Consider the following 13035-nt stretch of genomic DNA (forward strand, 5'->3'; position numbering starts at 1 on the left):
TGAGTATTTGCCGATAGGGAAGGGACCTTATTTATAAGCATTTGTTCCAGTACCTTACCCATCAAGGAGTACTCGAACAGATCATGTTTGCTTAGGAATAAGATATTTTTAATTCATATAGAATTAGGAATTCTTAAGATACTCCTATCTCAATGTAAACGCATTGTTTGATTGAGTATTCTAATGGTATTAGGATTCATACTTCCTGATCAATTAAAGCTCCTCCAAACCAGATATGATTAGAAGACCACAATTTAGGCTAAGACACAGATTTGTCTTTACACTGATTTCATAATATGCATAAAGTTGAATAGAAGAAAGCATATAATACAAAAATTCTTAATTAAAGAATAAGTATTCATGTTAACCTTTTCACTACAACAATATTGAGTAATAGCCACTATTATATTGCATCCATTAACATAAGTTGCAATTGTCCCTTTAAAAAGTCAGAGTCTCATTCTTCTAGACCTATAGTTGTCACTCACCCTTGGATTTAATATAGAAGTTTCAAAAAAATAAGTTTAAAAATGGGAAATAGCGGTATATGCCACCAATTTTATAATCTTAACTAAAAATACCACCCCTCCCCAATATTTGTACAACTATCACCTATAAATATAAAATTATTGTCCACTTATTGCTGAATTTTCACAACTTCAGAAATTTTGTTCTCTCTTAGGTCACTCAGCTCTCTCTCTCTCTCTCTGGCACAGCTCTCTTTCTGTTTGGTTTCTGTCTAACGCAGCTCTCTGTGTCTCTCTTGGCTCTCTCTCTCTTGGCTCTCTCTGTCTCTAGCGCAACTTTGTGTCTCTCTCTTTGCTCTCTTTCTCATAGCGCAGCTCTTTCTCTCTCTAGCTTTGTTATGTATCTTTCTCCCTCTATTCGGTCTCTTGCTCTCTGTTTGGAATCGCGAACCCCTCCCTTTAGGTATGTCTTCTGAATAGCTGCTAGCAACCTTGAAGCTTTAGTGGATTGCCGACCTCGAAAAGGTAGTGTTGATGGTTATTTTCTTAAAATTAGTGGGATTATGTGAAATGGGTTATCTTTTGATTGTTTGGGTTTGTGATAAATTCGTTTTGGCTTTAATTGCTTTGGGTTAGGTTTTGTTGAATATTCATGCCCAGTCATCTGGGTTTGTACCAATTGCACTTAGATTGGTCTGGATATGTGAATCTTGAAACTTGGGATTTTCCATTTGATGTAGTATATATGTATAGTGTGATTGCTGATGTGTTACTGGTGTACTGCTGTTGCGTTCCTCTTATTTCACTGTCGTATTGCTGTTATGTTGATGTTATATTGCTATTATATTGCTTTTATATTGTTGTTATATTGCTATTGTATTGTATGGTTATTGTGGTTATATTGTGTTAATGAAATGTTGTTTTGTCATGGTCAGAAATGGAGATAATTGTTATTCTCATGTGCTACAATGGAAAATGGGTCACCTCGAAGAAGATGTGCAAATACGAAGGGGGTGAGTCAAAAGGCATAATAGTTCCACGGACCATCAAATTTGCTGAACTGTTGGACCGTGTGCATCAGATTCGTAATACAAACGGCAGGGAAGACAAGGTTAGCTTAAAATTCTCAGTTTTGGTGGCCTCAAATGAGTGGAAGCACATAAAGATTGAGGACGATGATGATGTCAAATTTTTTATGAAGTAAAATTGTGAGGTAACACCTTCAAAACTAGCTCCCTTACTCGTGAGTATAGAAGATAAAGGACTGAGAAATGATGTAGTTGATAGTATGCATATCACGACAGATAGTAGTCGGATGGGTCATTCTTCAGTTGCCATTGTTGAAAGCAGTGAAGTAACTTGGAATAATACAAATGGCACTGATGTGGGAGGTGAAGTAGGGACAGATTTTATGGATATGATTGATTTTAGCGAGGTGGATCAGATGCATGGTGGTGATAATGGTACTGAAAGAAATGAAGTGTCAGTGTACTCTGCCCCTCCTATTTTGGGCTGCTTAAACACATCTGCCCAACTGCCAATAATGCGTTTAGGAGGAGAATCTGAACCCATTCGTGAACATTATTCGAATGAAATAGGTGAACAGAACCGGTACAATGAAGCCAGTGTAAATGATGGAGAAGCATATTTGGATGGGGGGTTTTCGTGAAGTGATTGGAATCCGAAAATTACAGTTGGGCAAATTTTCTCTACTAAGAAAGCATTGTTGACGGAGTTACAGTTGATGGCATTAAGAGGCCACTTTGAATTTAAGGTGCAATCGTCTTGCACTAAGAGGTTGGTTGTGGTTTGTTGTCAACGTCCATGCCCATGGCGAGTCCGAGCATCGAGATTTGGAGATAACAGCTTCATGATTGTGAGGTGTACAACTGTCCATGAATGTGATTTGAGGGTTGTAAGTGACAACCATCGTCAAGCAACTGCAGCACTTGTAGCCACTTCATTTAAAAGAAAGTTTAAGGATTCTCGGACAATATACACACCAAGTGACATTATGAGAGATGTGAAACACAACTTTGGTTTCAGCATCCATTATTCGAAAGCTTGGAAAGTAAGGGAGTTAGCTCTATTGTCCATTAGAGGATCAGCGGAGGAGGCATATTATATCCTTTCAGCTTATTGCTATGAATTGGAGCATATGAATCCCGGCACAAAAACACACATCCAAACTGATGAGAACAATCACTTTGTGTATTTATTTATGGCGGTTGGCGCATGTATTAGAGGGTTTCGTTCTTCCATGCGCCCAGTGATAGCTGTGGATGCCACTCATTTAAAATCCAAGTACAAGGGTGTTATGTTTGAAGCAAATGCATTTGATGGTAATCGAAATATATATCCTCTTGCTTTTGGGATCGGGGATTTGGAGACGGATGCATCATGGCATTGGTTTTTCACTAAACTTCATGAAGCCATTGGTGAGTGTCCCAATCTTGTTATTATTTCTGATCGCAATGTTAGCATAGAGAATGTGTGGAACAAAGTTTTTCCAACGGCGCAACATGGCATATGCTTTTATCATATGAAGGGGAACATGAAACGCACTTGCAAGTTGAAAAAGCATGATCACATACTTATGCACTTTGAGAAGGCTGCGAAATCTTATTCCATTGCTGAATTTGATTGTCATTTTCGCAAGATCAAGCGAAAGGAACATGTTGCTCAATATCTTGAAGAGGCAGGGTTACATAAGTGGTCTAGAGCTCACATGGATGGACGCCGCTACAATGTAATGACAACAAATATTGCGGAGTCAATCAACTCAGTCCTTAGGTTTGCAAGGATGATGCCAGTGGTTCATTTGATAGGGGAAATTATGAATCTCCTTGTGAAATGGTTCACTGAACGTCGTGACTTGGCTTTGAATTGCACAACAACATTGTGCCCCAATTTTGGAGAGAAGAAGTTGAGGAACAGGTTGGAGGATGCTGCAAGGATGAATGTGGTTAAAGTAAATAATGCACAGTATAATGTTTTGGACGGTTATATGGACGGCCTCGTAGATTTGACGAACAACAGTTGTAGTTGTAGAAAGTTTCAGCTTGAGCAGTGTTGTTAATATTATGTTAACTCGCAATTGTACGGGGCAATTAGTAGTATAGCAAGACAAGTACGAGGTCGTACCCACGAAGACTGAGAAGTTAAAACTAGTTATGTACTTAGATTACCAAATTCAAGAAAGTAGGAGGTTATGTCTAAAACAGAATTTAAAACAAGAGTGGTTGTGATTGTTGAACAAAAGAAGCAAAATGAAATTGCAAACAAAAACAAGTAAACAAATGTAACAAAGAGTGGTTTTAAGAGTTGGAAAACAGATTTTGAGACTAGGGCATTCGAATCACCATAACAATTCAATTCTGGGTTATAAAGATTCAAGTAACAAGTCTAATTCAGATTCAAAGATTGATTCTAGCTAAAGTATGATTAGGCCATGGTGTTTGGTCCTAACCTTGTGTTCCTAATTCCCTAATTTGATCATTTGTTGTCTAACCTAAAATTAAGCATTAGGAACCCATTAAGCATAGAAGAACATTTTAAACAACCAAGTATGTATCTAATCCCTGTTGTCGAATGTCCATACATACTCTTCCTATTCATAGTTCAATTCGAATTAAAGCATGGTGTATACTCTTAATTCAAACCAAGATAGTTAACAAACAAGTTCTAATGGTGATCAATCATTCAAACAAGCATGTTAACTTATAAGCATAATGAATAAGAACATGAATCATGAATCAAACTTGAAACTCCAAACTTATAAACCCAGAATATTCATGTTAGGTTACATCGAAGCCCTAGTTATGGATTTAGCTACTCATAATGGAAAAGAGACTTGAACAGAAATGAGAAAACATAATGAATACAATAAGAGTAGAAAAACCCTTTTTTCTGAAGTTCTTGTGGTGTCCAAGGCTTCTCCAAGTGCTTCTCCACTTCTAATGCTTCTCCAAGAGCTTCCCCACTTCTAGAAAGATGTATGAAGGATATGGAGGTGATTTGGGATGAGTTTGAGTGAGTGGTGATGGCTAAGGAAGATGAAATTCGTAGGGAAATGGAAGAGAGGTTTGCTGGAGTTGTTTTGGTGATTGTTGGAGTGTTTGGGATTTTGAGAGTGTTTGAGGATGGTTGGAGTGAATTGTGGGGGTTGTGAATCTCAGGATTTGTTGTGTCTTGAATGTGGAATGGATGTGGTATTTATAGGGAGAGGGGAGTGACAAATCTGAATTCAATATGGCTAATGCATACAACACTTGCATTATAAAAGATGAATTGGTTGATGCACTTCACTAATGCATACAACACTTGCATTATAAAATCTGAATTGGTTGATGCACTTCACCAATAGATCCCACCAGCAGCCCTAGCTCATCTTCATGTCACCATGACCAAGCTTCCAACCAGAAATGATAGCTCATACCTAGCTCACCATGACCAAGCATCCAACCAGCACATGCTGAGGTCAGCATAACCAGCAACTTCAAGGGATTACAACTTGGGCTTCTCTTAATCAAATTAGGACTTTAAGCACTCGAAATTGAAGTTCAGAATGTCTTCTTTCCAGCCATATGTCATTTGGGCCAATCCAAGGTCGGAGGAGGAAGTTAAGGCCAAAACAAATTGCTAACTCATTTTGCGCGCTGATAAAATCCATCCTGAGCATGGCTCTGTGTTTGCTAGGTAACAGACTCCATATTTATCCAATGGGGCTGACTTTTGGATATGTTATAGTACACACCCATTGGAACAACTTTCATGAAGAATGCTGCCTCATCCGAGCTGTGTAGGTTGCTGAAACAAAGCTTGCAATATGACCTACGGAACTGGACTGGCAGGGGGCTGTAGCCAAAATGAGTTTGTCTTTTAAGCTCTTCTTCCATTCATCCAAATTAGGCCTTAACATGCTTGAATTGCATGAATTATGCTCTCTTGCTCTATTGGCCTACAAAACATACAAAGGGAGGGAAATAACTTAGAATTATAGGAACTAAGCAAAAGAAGTAAGTAAATTGGGCATGTATATGTATGAAATTATGAGCTTAACAAGCAGCTACCTTGCAAGCATGTAGTTGCAGTTTGCCGCTTCTTGAAAGTAAATGTATACTCAAAGGCTTCTCAGTATTACACTCGGAAAACTTGGATGGATGCTTATTCGGATAGCATCTACCCAGTACAGCCTCACGGAAGGTGGGATATTCCTGAAGATGTTCGAAGTCAAGTTGTGCTGCCTCCCATGGCAAGGGTCATGACAGGCAGACGAAAGAAGTTAAGAATTCCCTCGGACGGAGAGGGCACCATTAGAAGAAAGTGCTCAAGGTGTGGTTCCGGAGGCCACAATAAAAGCACCTGTAAAAACAATATTCCATTGCGCAATGTATCTTAGACAATATGATTTGTGTTGCTTTGGTAGGTCATGTAAACTTTACTTTTATTTGTGGTGGGTTTCGTGTTATGCTGAATGGGAATTGTTTTAAATTTGCATAATTTGGGTTGCATTGCTACAGCATGCTGTATTGCTTCCAGATTGCTATTTTATTGTACTTTTATTGCACTGGTATTGCTTCCAGATTGCTATTATAATTTGAGTGCGAAATTAAAGGGCCTGGAATGTAATTCCAAAAGGATCCAAAACATTAAGTTCTTAGAATTCCTTTATTACACAGTTACCTTGATACTTCGACTAAACCTTCTTTTCTGATTACAAATTCGGCGGATGCATAGGCCAAATGTGGGGCAAATACAAGGTAAAATGTCCTATGTGTTTGACTACATATAGTTGTTTAAGGAGCATTACGAATGTTAACCCCAATAGATTGCTCATGTCTTGCCAAGAACACTCTTGAATTTATGCAATGTGCCCAAGCCAGTCCCAAAGCTGGACTCACCCGTATGCCTGATGTGTCCAGGGACTCCAAGTTTCCCAACCTCACCCCATTCACTCCATCATGTGGCCCAATAAAATCCACCACTTGGTTGGTGACAACCACCGCCAACCCAAACTTATTTGCTAAACCCTTCAATGTCCCAGATATGTTGAAGAACATTTCAGACCGCCGTTTCAAATCTGCCGGTGTTGTCTAATACTGTGATCGGAACAATGCAGCAATGGAATCAATGACAATGAGTTTGACAGGTAGGCGGGTGTGATCAATGGCAATAAATGCTTCTATGTCTCCAAGGACATGGATGAGTTCTTGAGCATCATGAACACCACGAACATATATGTCTTCCAATGGCTCCAACCTTATTAAGTTGGGGTATGATGCATGATAAAGGTTGCCTAGTTGTTGCAATCGACGAAATGAGAAGCTAAATTCTGTGAATATGTAGACGGAGGAGCCCCCTAGTCCGCCATGTGAGGGTGGGAGCTGAGCTCGTACCGTAAGTTGGAGACAAAGCTGCGTCTTCCCGGAACCACTCTCCCCTACCAATTCTGTTATGGAGTTGCAGGGTATCCCACCCCCCAAGCAGTGATCTAGTATTGGGCATCCAATGGATAATTTAGGGGTTGAAAGAGGAAGGAGCATGAGGTTTTGGGGTGTCATGTTTCTGTAATTTAGGGGGGGATGTGATGGTGCTACAAGGCATGCATTATATATATAGAGTTCATTTTGAAGGTCTGTAATGTAGGCCATATGTCTTTTAAGGGATGTATACTTCATCCTTTTTCCAGGTTGTAATTACTTAATTTTTTTTTCTTGACTTTTTGAGGACCAAATAATTTGAAAAACATTCTGATGCAGTACGTACTGTAATACGATCATATTGTAACTCTATCACCTCTGTATTGTACTCTTATTGACATAATATTGCCATTATACGCATGTTTATTGTATAGTTATTGCTGCTATATCGCCACTGACCTGGACACCGATAAACTGTATACGCACAAATACAAAAAGAGGCATGATCATTCCATAAAATCCTATTTCCAAACTTACATAATACAACAACACGCCACCCCATGGTTACATAATACAAAAAGAGGCCACCTCATAGCATAAAATCCTATTTCCAAACTTACATAATACAACAACAGGCCACCCCATGGTTACATAATACAAAAAGAGGCCACCTCATAGTTCCATTTCCCTGCTGTTGACAAATTCGAAGTTTGCATACTCTTCAAGTGCGGCGACCACGACCCATGAAATTCATGACCCCGGCCACAGTGATGTTGGCCCAGTTTCCTGCCGGATCCACTATTTTTGCAAACTTACGAAATAGTTCAAATCCCCTTTCCACTTGTTGTTGCTTCAACTTGGCCATTTCTTATGATTCCTTGAATACCATAATTGCAGTGGTATGGGCAATTTCAATTTTTCGTTTGATTGCCTTTATATGTACGAGATGCATGCGGGCATGATAACGAGAGCGAATTGTACGCTTTCTTATGACATCCCATCTAGCTTGGCCCTCCACAATTTTTGATACTATGTCTGCATGGAGATTTTTCCAAAACATGGTATTGCCTCAACATTGTTGCATGCCATGGACCAAGTCTGCAGTGAGTGAATTGGGTGACTTGGCTTCTATTTCAGTCTCCCCTCCTTCAGTAATTGAAAGCGTTGGGTTTGGTGTGAGGTTATGGTCCATGGTCTTTGATATTTAATGTAGGCTGGTGTATGACTTCATTGGAAAAAAAGGGGGACTAAATGCGATGTGAGTGAAATCAGTGGGGAAGGTAATGGCTGCAAGCAGGAGTTAATGTGATGGAAGCTTTCATTTCAAATAGCTGGGTTGATTAATATAGGCAGGTTTTAATGACTTGGAGTAACAGAGAGAGTTAGTGGCGGGAGTCTTAGGCGGGATAGTATTGGGCGGGAGTTATTACCCAGTTGACTGTATGCCTTTTTGTCATATATTTCTATTTTGGATGTTCCGAACTTGGTCATTTTCCCATTATGTAATTCAAAAAAGGGATTTGCCTATTTGCCTAATTGATCAACTCATTCAAATTGACCAATATGGTTATTGTCTTATTTCTCATTTCAGCAATCTCAATTCGTTTCCATTTTTCCATTTTTCATATTTTCCTATTTTCCATCTGTCATCCAATTATGCAATTATCCAATTATCCAATTTTTCATTTTTTGTGCCTATTTTATCCTATTTTGCAATTTCCCAAGTTTCCTTTTGTTCTATTTCCAGTTTTCCAATTTTTCAATGTTCCTATTTTCATATTATGTAATTATAAAAAGTTGCCTACTTTGCGTAATTGAGAAAGTAATTGAAATTGTCCAATATGGTAATTGTCTTATTTCCCATTTCCACAATTTCAATTCGTTTCCAATTTTCCTATTTTCCATGTGTCCCTGTTTCCTATTTCCATTTATCCAATTTTCAGCTTTTGTCCAATTATCCAATTGTTCTATTAACCAATTTTCTTTTTTCCAATTGCCCTGTTTTCTAAGTTTCCTTTTTTTCCTTTTTCCAATTTGCTAACTTTCCTTTTGTTCTATTTCCAATTTTGCTATTTTCCAAGTTGCCTTATTTGCTATTTTTCAATTATCAAGGTATCCAATAGTCCAATAGTCCAATAGTCCAATTTTCAATTTTCCAATTTGCGAATTTGCCTATTTTCCAACTGTCCTTTTTTCCTATTTCCTATTTCCAATTTTCCAATTTTCCAATTTTCATGTTTTTAGAGTATCTTTTTTTTCCTGTTTCCTATTTTCCAAGTTTCCTTTTGTTCAATTTCCAATTTTCGAAGTTGCTTTATTTTCCAATTTTCCTATTTTCCAAGTGTCCTTTTTTCCTTTTTCCAATTTTCCAAGTGTCCTTTTCTCCTATTTCCTACTTTCCTACTTTCCTCTTTCCAATTTTCGTTTTTTCCTATTTCCAATTTTCCAATTTTCCAAGTTTCCATTTTTTCGTATTTCTGATTTTCCAATTTTCCAATTTTCCTTTTGTTCTATTTCCAATTTTCCAATTTTCCAAGTTTCCTTATTTCCCAATTTCCAAGTTTGCACTTTTGCTATTTTGCTATTTTGCTATTTTCCAATTTCCCATTAAGGTTTGCTTTTTTTCGTTTGTAAGCCAATTTTATTGTTGTTAATGTAATGCTCTACTGCTGTAAATTACAGCCAAGGAGTTAATGGTGTAGTTTGCAATCCCATCAATTTAATGCACCAACTAAAGACCTAATATATGAACCTTCCTATATATAACTGCAACATAGGCAGCTTAATTAACGGGAAAGGTAAACATTCATATCAGTCTTACTCAAAGGCAAAGGCAAACATTCATATCAGTACTTCATATCAGTCTTACTCAAAGGCAAACATTCTCCACATTCATATCAGTACTTCATATCTGTCTTACTCACAGGCAAACATTGTCCACTAAAGCTAACCATATTGTCGTTTACAACTTGACACAGAATCTACGTTTATTTGTTTTGTTGCAGTCGGCAGCTGTGAATTCTAGTACTTCAATACTTCAATACTTCAACATGTCGGATGTACGGCCTCCAAACGACCAAGTCAGTTACCCGGGGGACCTGCCGTGGCATGTGCCATTCCCATCTCCACCGCTAACTCCCAATCACGATCCCACTTCATCTGGAAGTGAGGCCGAGAGCACTGATCCGCTTGACAAAATCTCTGCCGTCAAGCACGACCTCCAATATTTGTCTAAGGCAACAGATTGGTGGGAGAGCAAATGTGATATTCATGGCCAAGTTATGGGAAACTTGGCCAACAAGTTGAACAAAGCATTTGCTGGAGAAGTTAAGCAAACTCTAAAAGCAAAAAGTCGGAGCAAAAAGTTAGAGTCGTTGAAGTTGAAATTGGAAGAGCGAAAGAAAGATGCCGTCGAAAATTTCACAAAATCTGAAGAATATAACCATGAAATGGTTGAATGTTTCAACAACGGCTTCGAAATGTTCAGAGATTATGCTTCAGTGATCTCACCAAACTACAATTGGAGTGAAATTGATGTAGTTGGTGTGTGGGAGGTGCTGAATATGGGTGATGAGGGAATGGCTCATCATAGTCTCGTGCATGCAGCTAGGACAAAGGACAAAGACATGGATCTTTTGATGGACCTGTAGTAAGGGTGAGTGCTGCTTGAGTTCATCTGACCCGAGTACATGGATCTTTTGTTGCCTTGGTTTTCCCTTCGCGGTATACTATTGTTAAGGTTCGGGGGCGATTTGTTTTGCATCTGTGAAATGTATTATGTAATGGATGTGTGTGTATTGTATGTAGATAAACTTACTATTGCTCTTTTATTGTATGTATATTGCTTAACATTGCCTTTGTATTGTATATATAGTGTACGAATATTGCCAGCCTATCGGATGTATATTGTAAAACTATTGCTATCGTATCATCCATATATTGTACCAGTATTGGCTCTATAGTGAATGTATATTGGTCTGATATTGCTATTATATCGTATGTCAATGGCATTTGGTCTAATAACAGTCCACTTCGTTAAAAGTAATCTTGATTTCAAATATCACGGACACGACAATTGTTATCCATCCTTATATTTCCCAAGTTTCCTTTTGTTCTATTTCCAGTTTTCCAATTTTTCAATGTTCCTATTTTCCCATTATGTAATGAAAAAAAGTTGCCTGCTTTGGCTAATTGAGAAATTAACTAATATTGTCCAATATGGTAATTGTCTTATTTCCCATTTCCACAATTTCAATTCGTTTCCAATTTTCCTATTTTCCATGTGTCCCTGTTTCCTATTTCCATTTATCCAATTTTCAGTTTTTGTCCAATTATCCAATTGTTCTATTAACCAATTTTCTTTTTTCCAATTGCCCTATTTTCTAAGTTTCCTTTTTTTCCTTTTTCCAATTTGCTAACTTTCCTTTTGTTCTATTTCCAATTTTGCTATTTTTCAATTATCCAGGTATCCAATAGTCCAATAGTCCAATAGTCCAATTTTCCAATTATCCAATTATCCAATTTTCAATTTTCCAATTTGCGAATTTGCCTATTTTCCAACTGTCCTTTTTTCCTATTTCCTATTTCCAATTTTCCAATTTTCCAATTTTCATGTTTTCTGAGTATCTTTTTTTTCCTGTTTCCTATTTTCCAAGTTTCCTTTTGTTCAATTTCCAATTTTTGAAGTTGCTTTATTTTCCAATTACCCAATTTTCCAATTGTCCAATTTCCTATTTTCCAATTTTCCAATTTTCCAAGTGTCCTTTTATCCTATTTCCTACTTTCCTCTTTCCAATTTTCCTTTTTTCCTATTTCCAATTTTCCAAGTTTCCATTTTTCCGTATTTCCGATTTTCCAATTTACCAATTTTCCAATTTTCCTTTTCTTCTATATTTCCAATTTTTGAATTTTCCAAGTTTCCTTATTTCCCATTTTCCAAGTTTGCAGTTTTGCTATTTTCCTATTTTCCTAATTCCCAATTTTCTTGTCTGAAATTCGCAATAAATGCTTAGTTACATAGTCTTATTTTGGGTTGAAATCCACAATTTCCAATTTCCCATTAAGGTTTGCTTTTTTCGTTTGTAAGCCAAATTTATTGTTGTTAATGTAATGCTCTACTGCTTCTTCGTTTTCCCTTCGCGGGATAGTATTATTAAGCTTCGGTGGCGATTTGTTTTGCATGTGTAAAATGTAGTCTGTAATGGATGTGTGTGTATCGTATGTAGATTCACTTAATATTGCTGTTAGATTGCATGTATATTGCTTAATATTGCCTTTGTATTGTATAGATAGTGTATGCATATTGCCACCCTATTGGATGTATATTGTCATACTATTGCTATCGTATTAGCCTTCTATTGTCCTAATATTGCCTCTATAGTGTATGTATATTGGCCTGATATTGCTATTATATCGTATGTCAATGGCATTTGGTGTAATAAGTCTCCACTTGGTTGAAAACGAGGATGATTTTTGGCATGCTTGGGCCAAATACAACACAAAAGAAAATCCATTCAACCTTGTACAATGGAACGCACAATAACCGTTTTACATGTCCTTCCAAGACCAGTGTGAAGTATCCTAGGATGTCCTTCCAAGACCAGTGTGAAGTATCCTAGGATGGTACCGTAGAACTCTAGGTCCATGCGGAATTTGATAGAAGAAAACTTATTCAAAATCTTTCATATTTGTAACCACTTTGCTTGTTCTCGGAGGAAGAAACAAAAATAATCATAATAATAAACGGTGTGATTTCAATTATTTCAAAAGATTGATGTCAATACTGTTTGTTTGACATTATAAGGGCATCTCTCACACAATTAAAGCCCACAAAATAAAGTAAACATGCTATAAGCTCCACAGTAGTATTTACTTCATCTCCATAATCAGAATAATGGGGGAAAAAAAAAGCACGGACAAATACTTGAAATGAAAAACAACTCGGCCGTGACTGTGAGATTGTGTACATAAAACTTGGAACAACCTAACCAATTAAAGCTAAGGCATCTCATACGTATGCCTACAGAAAATAACAGTGTATGGTCATCTTCTTTAGAATATTGCAATCAACACTTGGGTGAGACTGACCTGCAAAAACAACTGGGTTAAGTACAGAGATAGAGTTTATGAATGGTAGTTCCATAACT

The 13035-nt window shown here is 37.4% G+C and overlaps 2 protein-coding genes and 2 pseudogenes across 2 annotated transcripts; 3 read left to right on the top strand and 1 right to left on the bottom strand.

Moving 5' to 3' along the window:
* Positions 1 to 1404: 1404 nt before the first annotated feature.
* LOC148297543 (uncharacterized) lies at positions 1405 to 2136 on the top strand (annotated as a pseudogene).
* A 474-nt stretch (positions 2137 to 2610) lies between these two features.
* Positions 2611 to 5868, top strand: LOC148297544 (uncharacterized). The gene is made up of 2 exons (XM_088247496.1): positions 2611 to 3438; positions 5536 to 5868. Exons 1-2 carry the CDS (start codon positions 2626 to 2628, stop codon positions 5866 to 5868), a joined length of 1146 nt encoding a protein of 381 aa, XP_088103622.1. The 5' UTR covers positions 2611 to 2625.
* Positions 5869 to 6148: 280 nt separating this feature from the next.
* On the bottom strand, positions 6149 to 7030 carry LOC148297545 (DNA repair protein XRCC3 homolog pseudogene; annotated as a pseudogene).
* Positions 7031 to 9939: 2909 nt separating this feature from the next.
* On the top strand, positions 9940 to 10539 carry LOC148297546 (uncharacterized). The gene has a single exon (XM_088255806.1). The coding sequence runs from the start codon at positions 9940 to 9942 to the stop codon at positions 10537 to 10539; it is 600 nt and encodes a 199-aa protein (XP_088111932.1).
* Positions 10540 to 13035: the final 2496 nt, after the last annotated feature.

This window comes from Prunus avium, chromosome 1 (assembly GCF_965620075.1).
Source record: "Prunus avium chromosome 1, drPruAviu1.hap1.1, whole genome shotgun sequence".
Taxonomy (NCBI): domain Eukaryota; kingdom Viridiplantae; phylum Streptophyta; class Magnoliopsida; order Rosales; family Rosaceae; genus Prunus; species Prunus avium.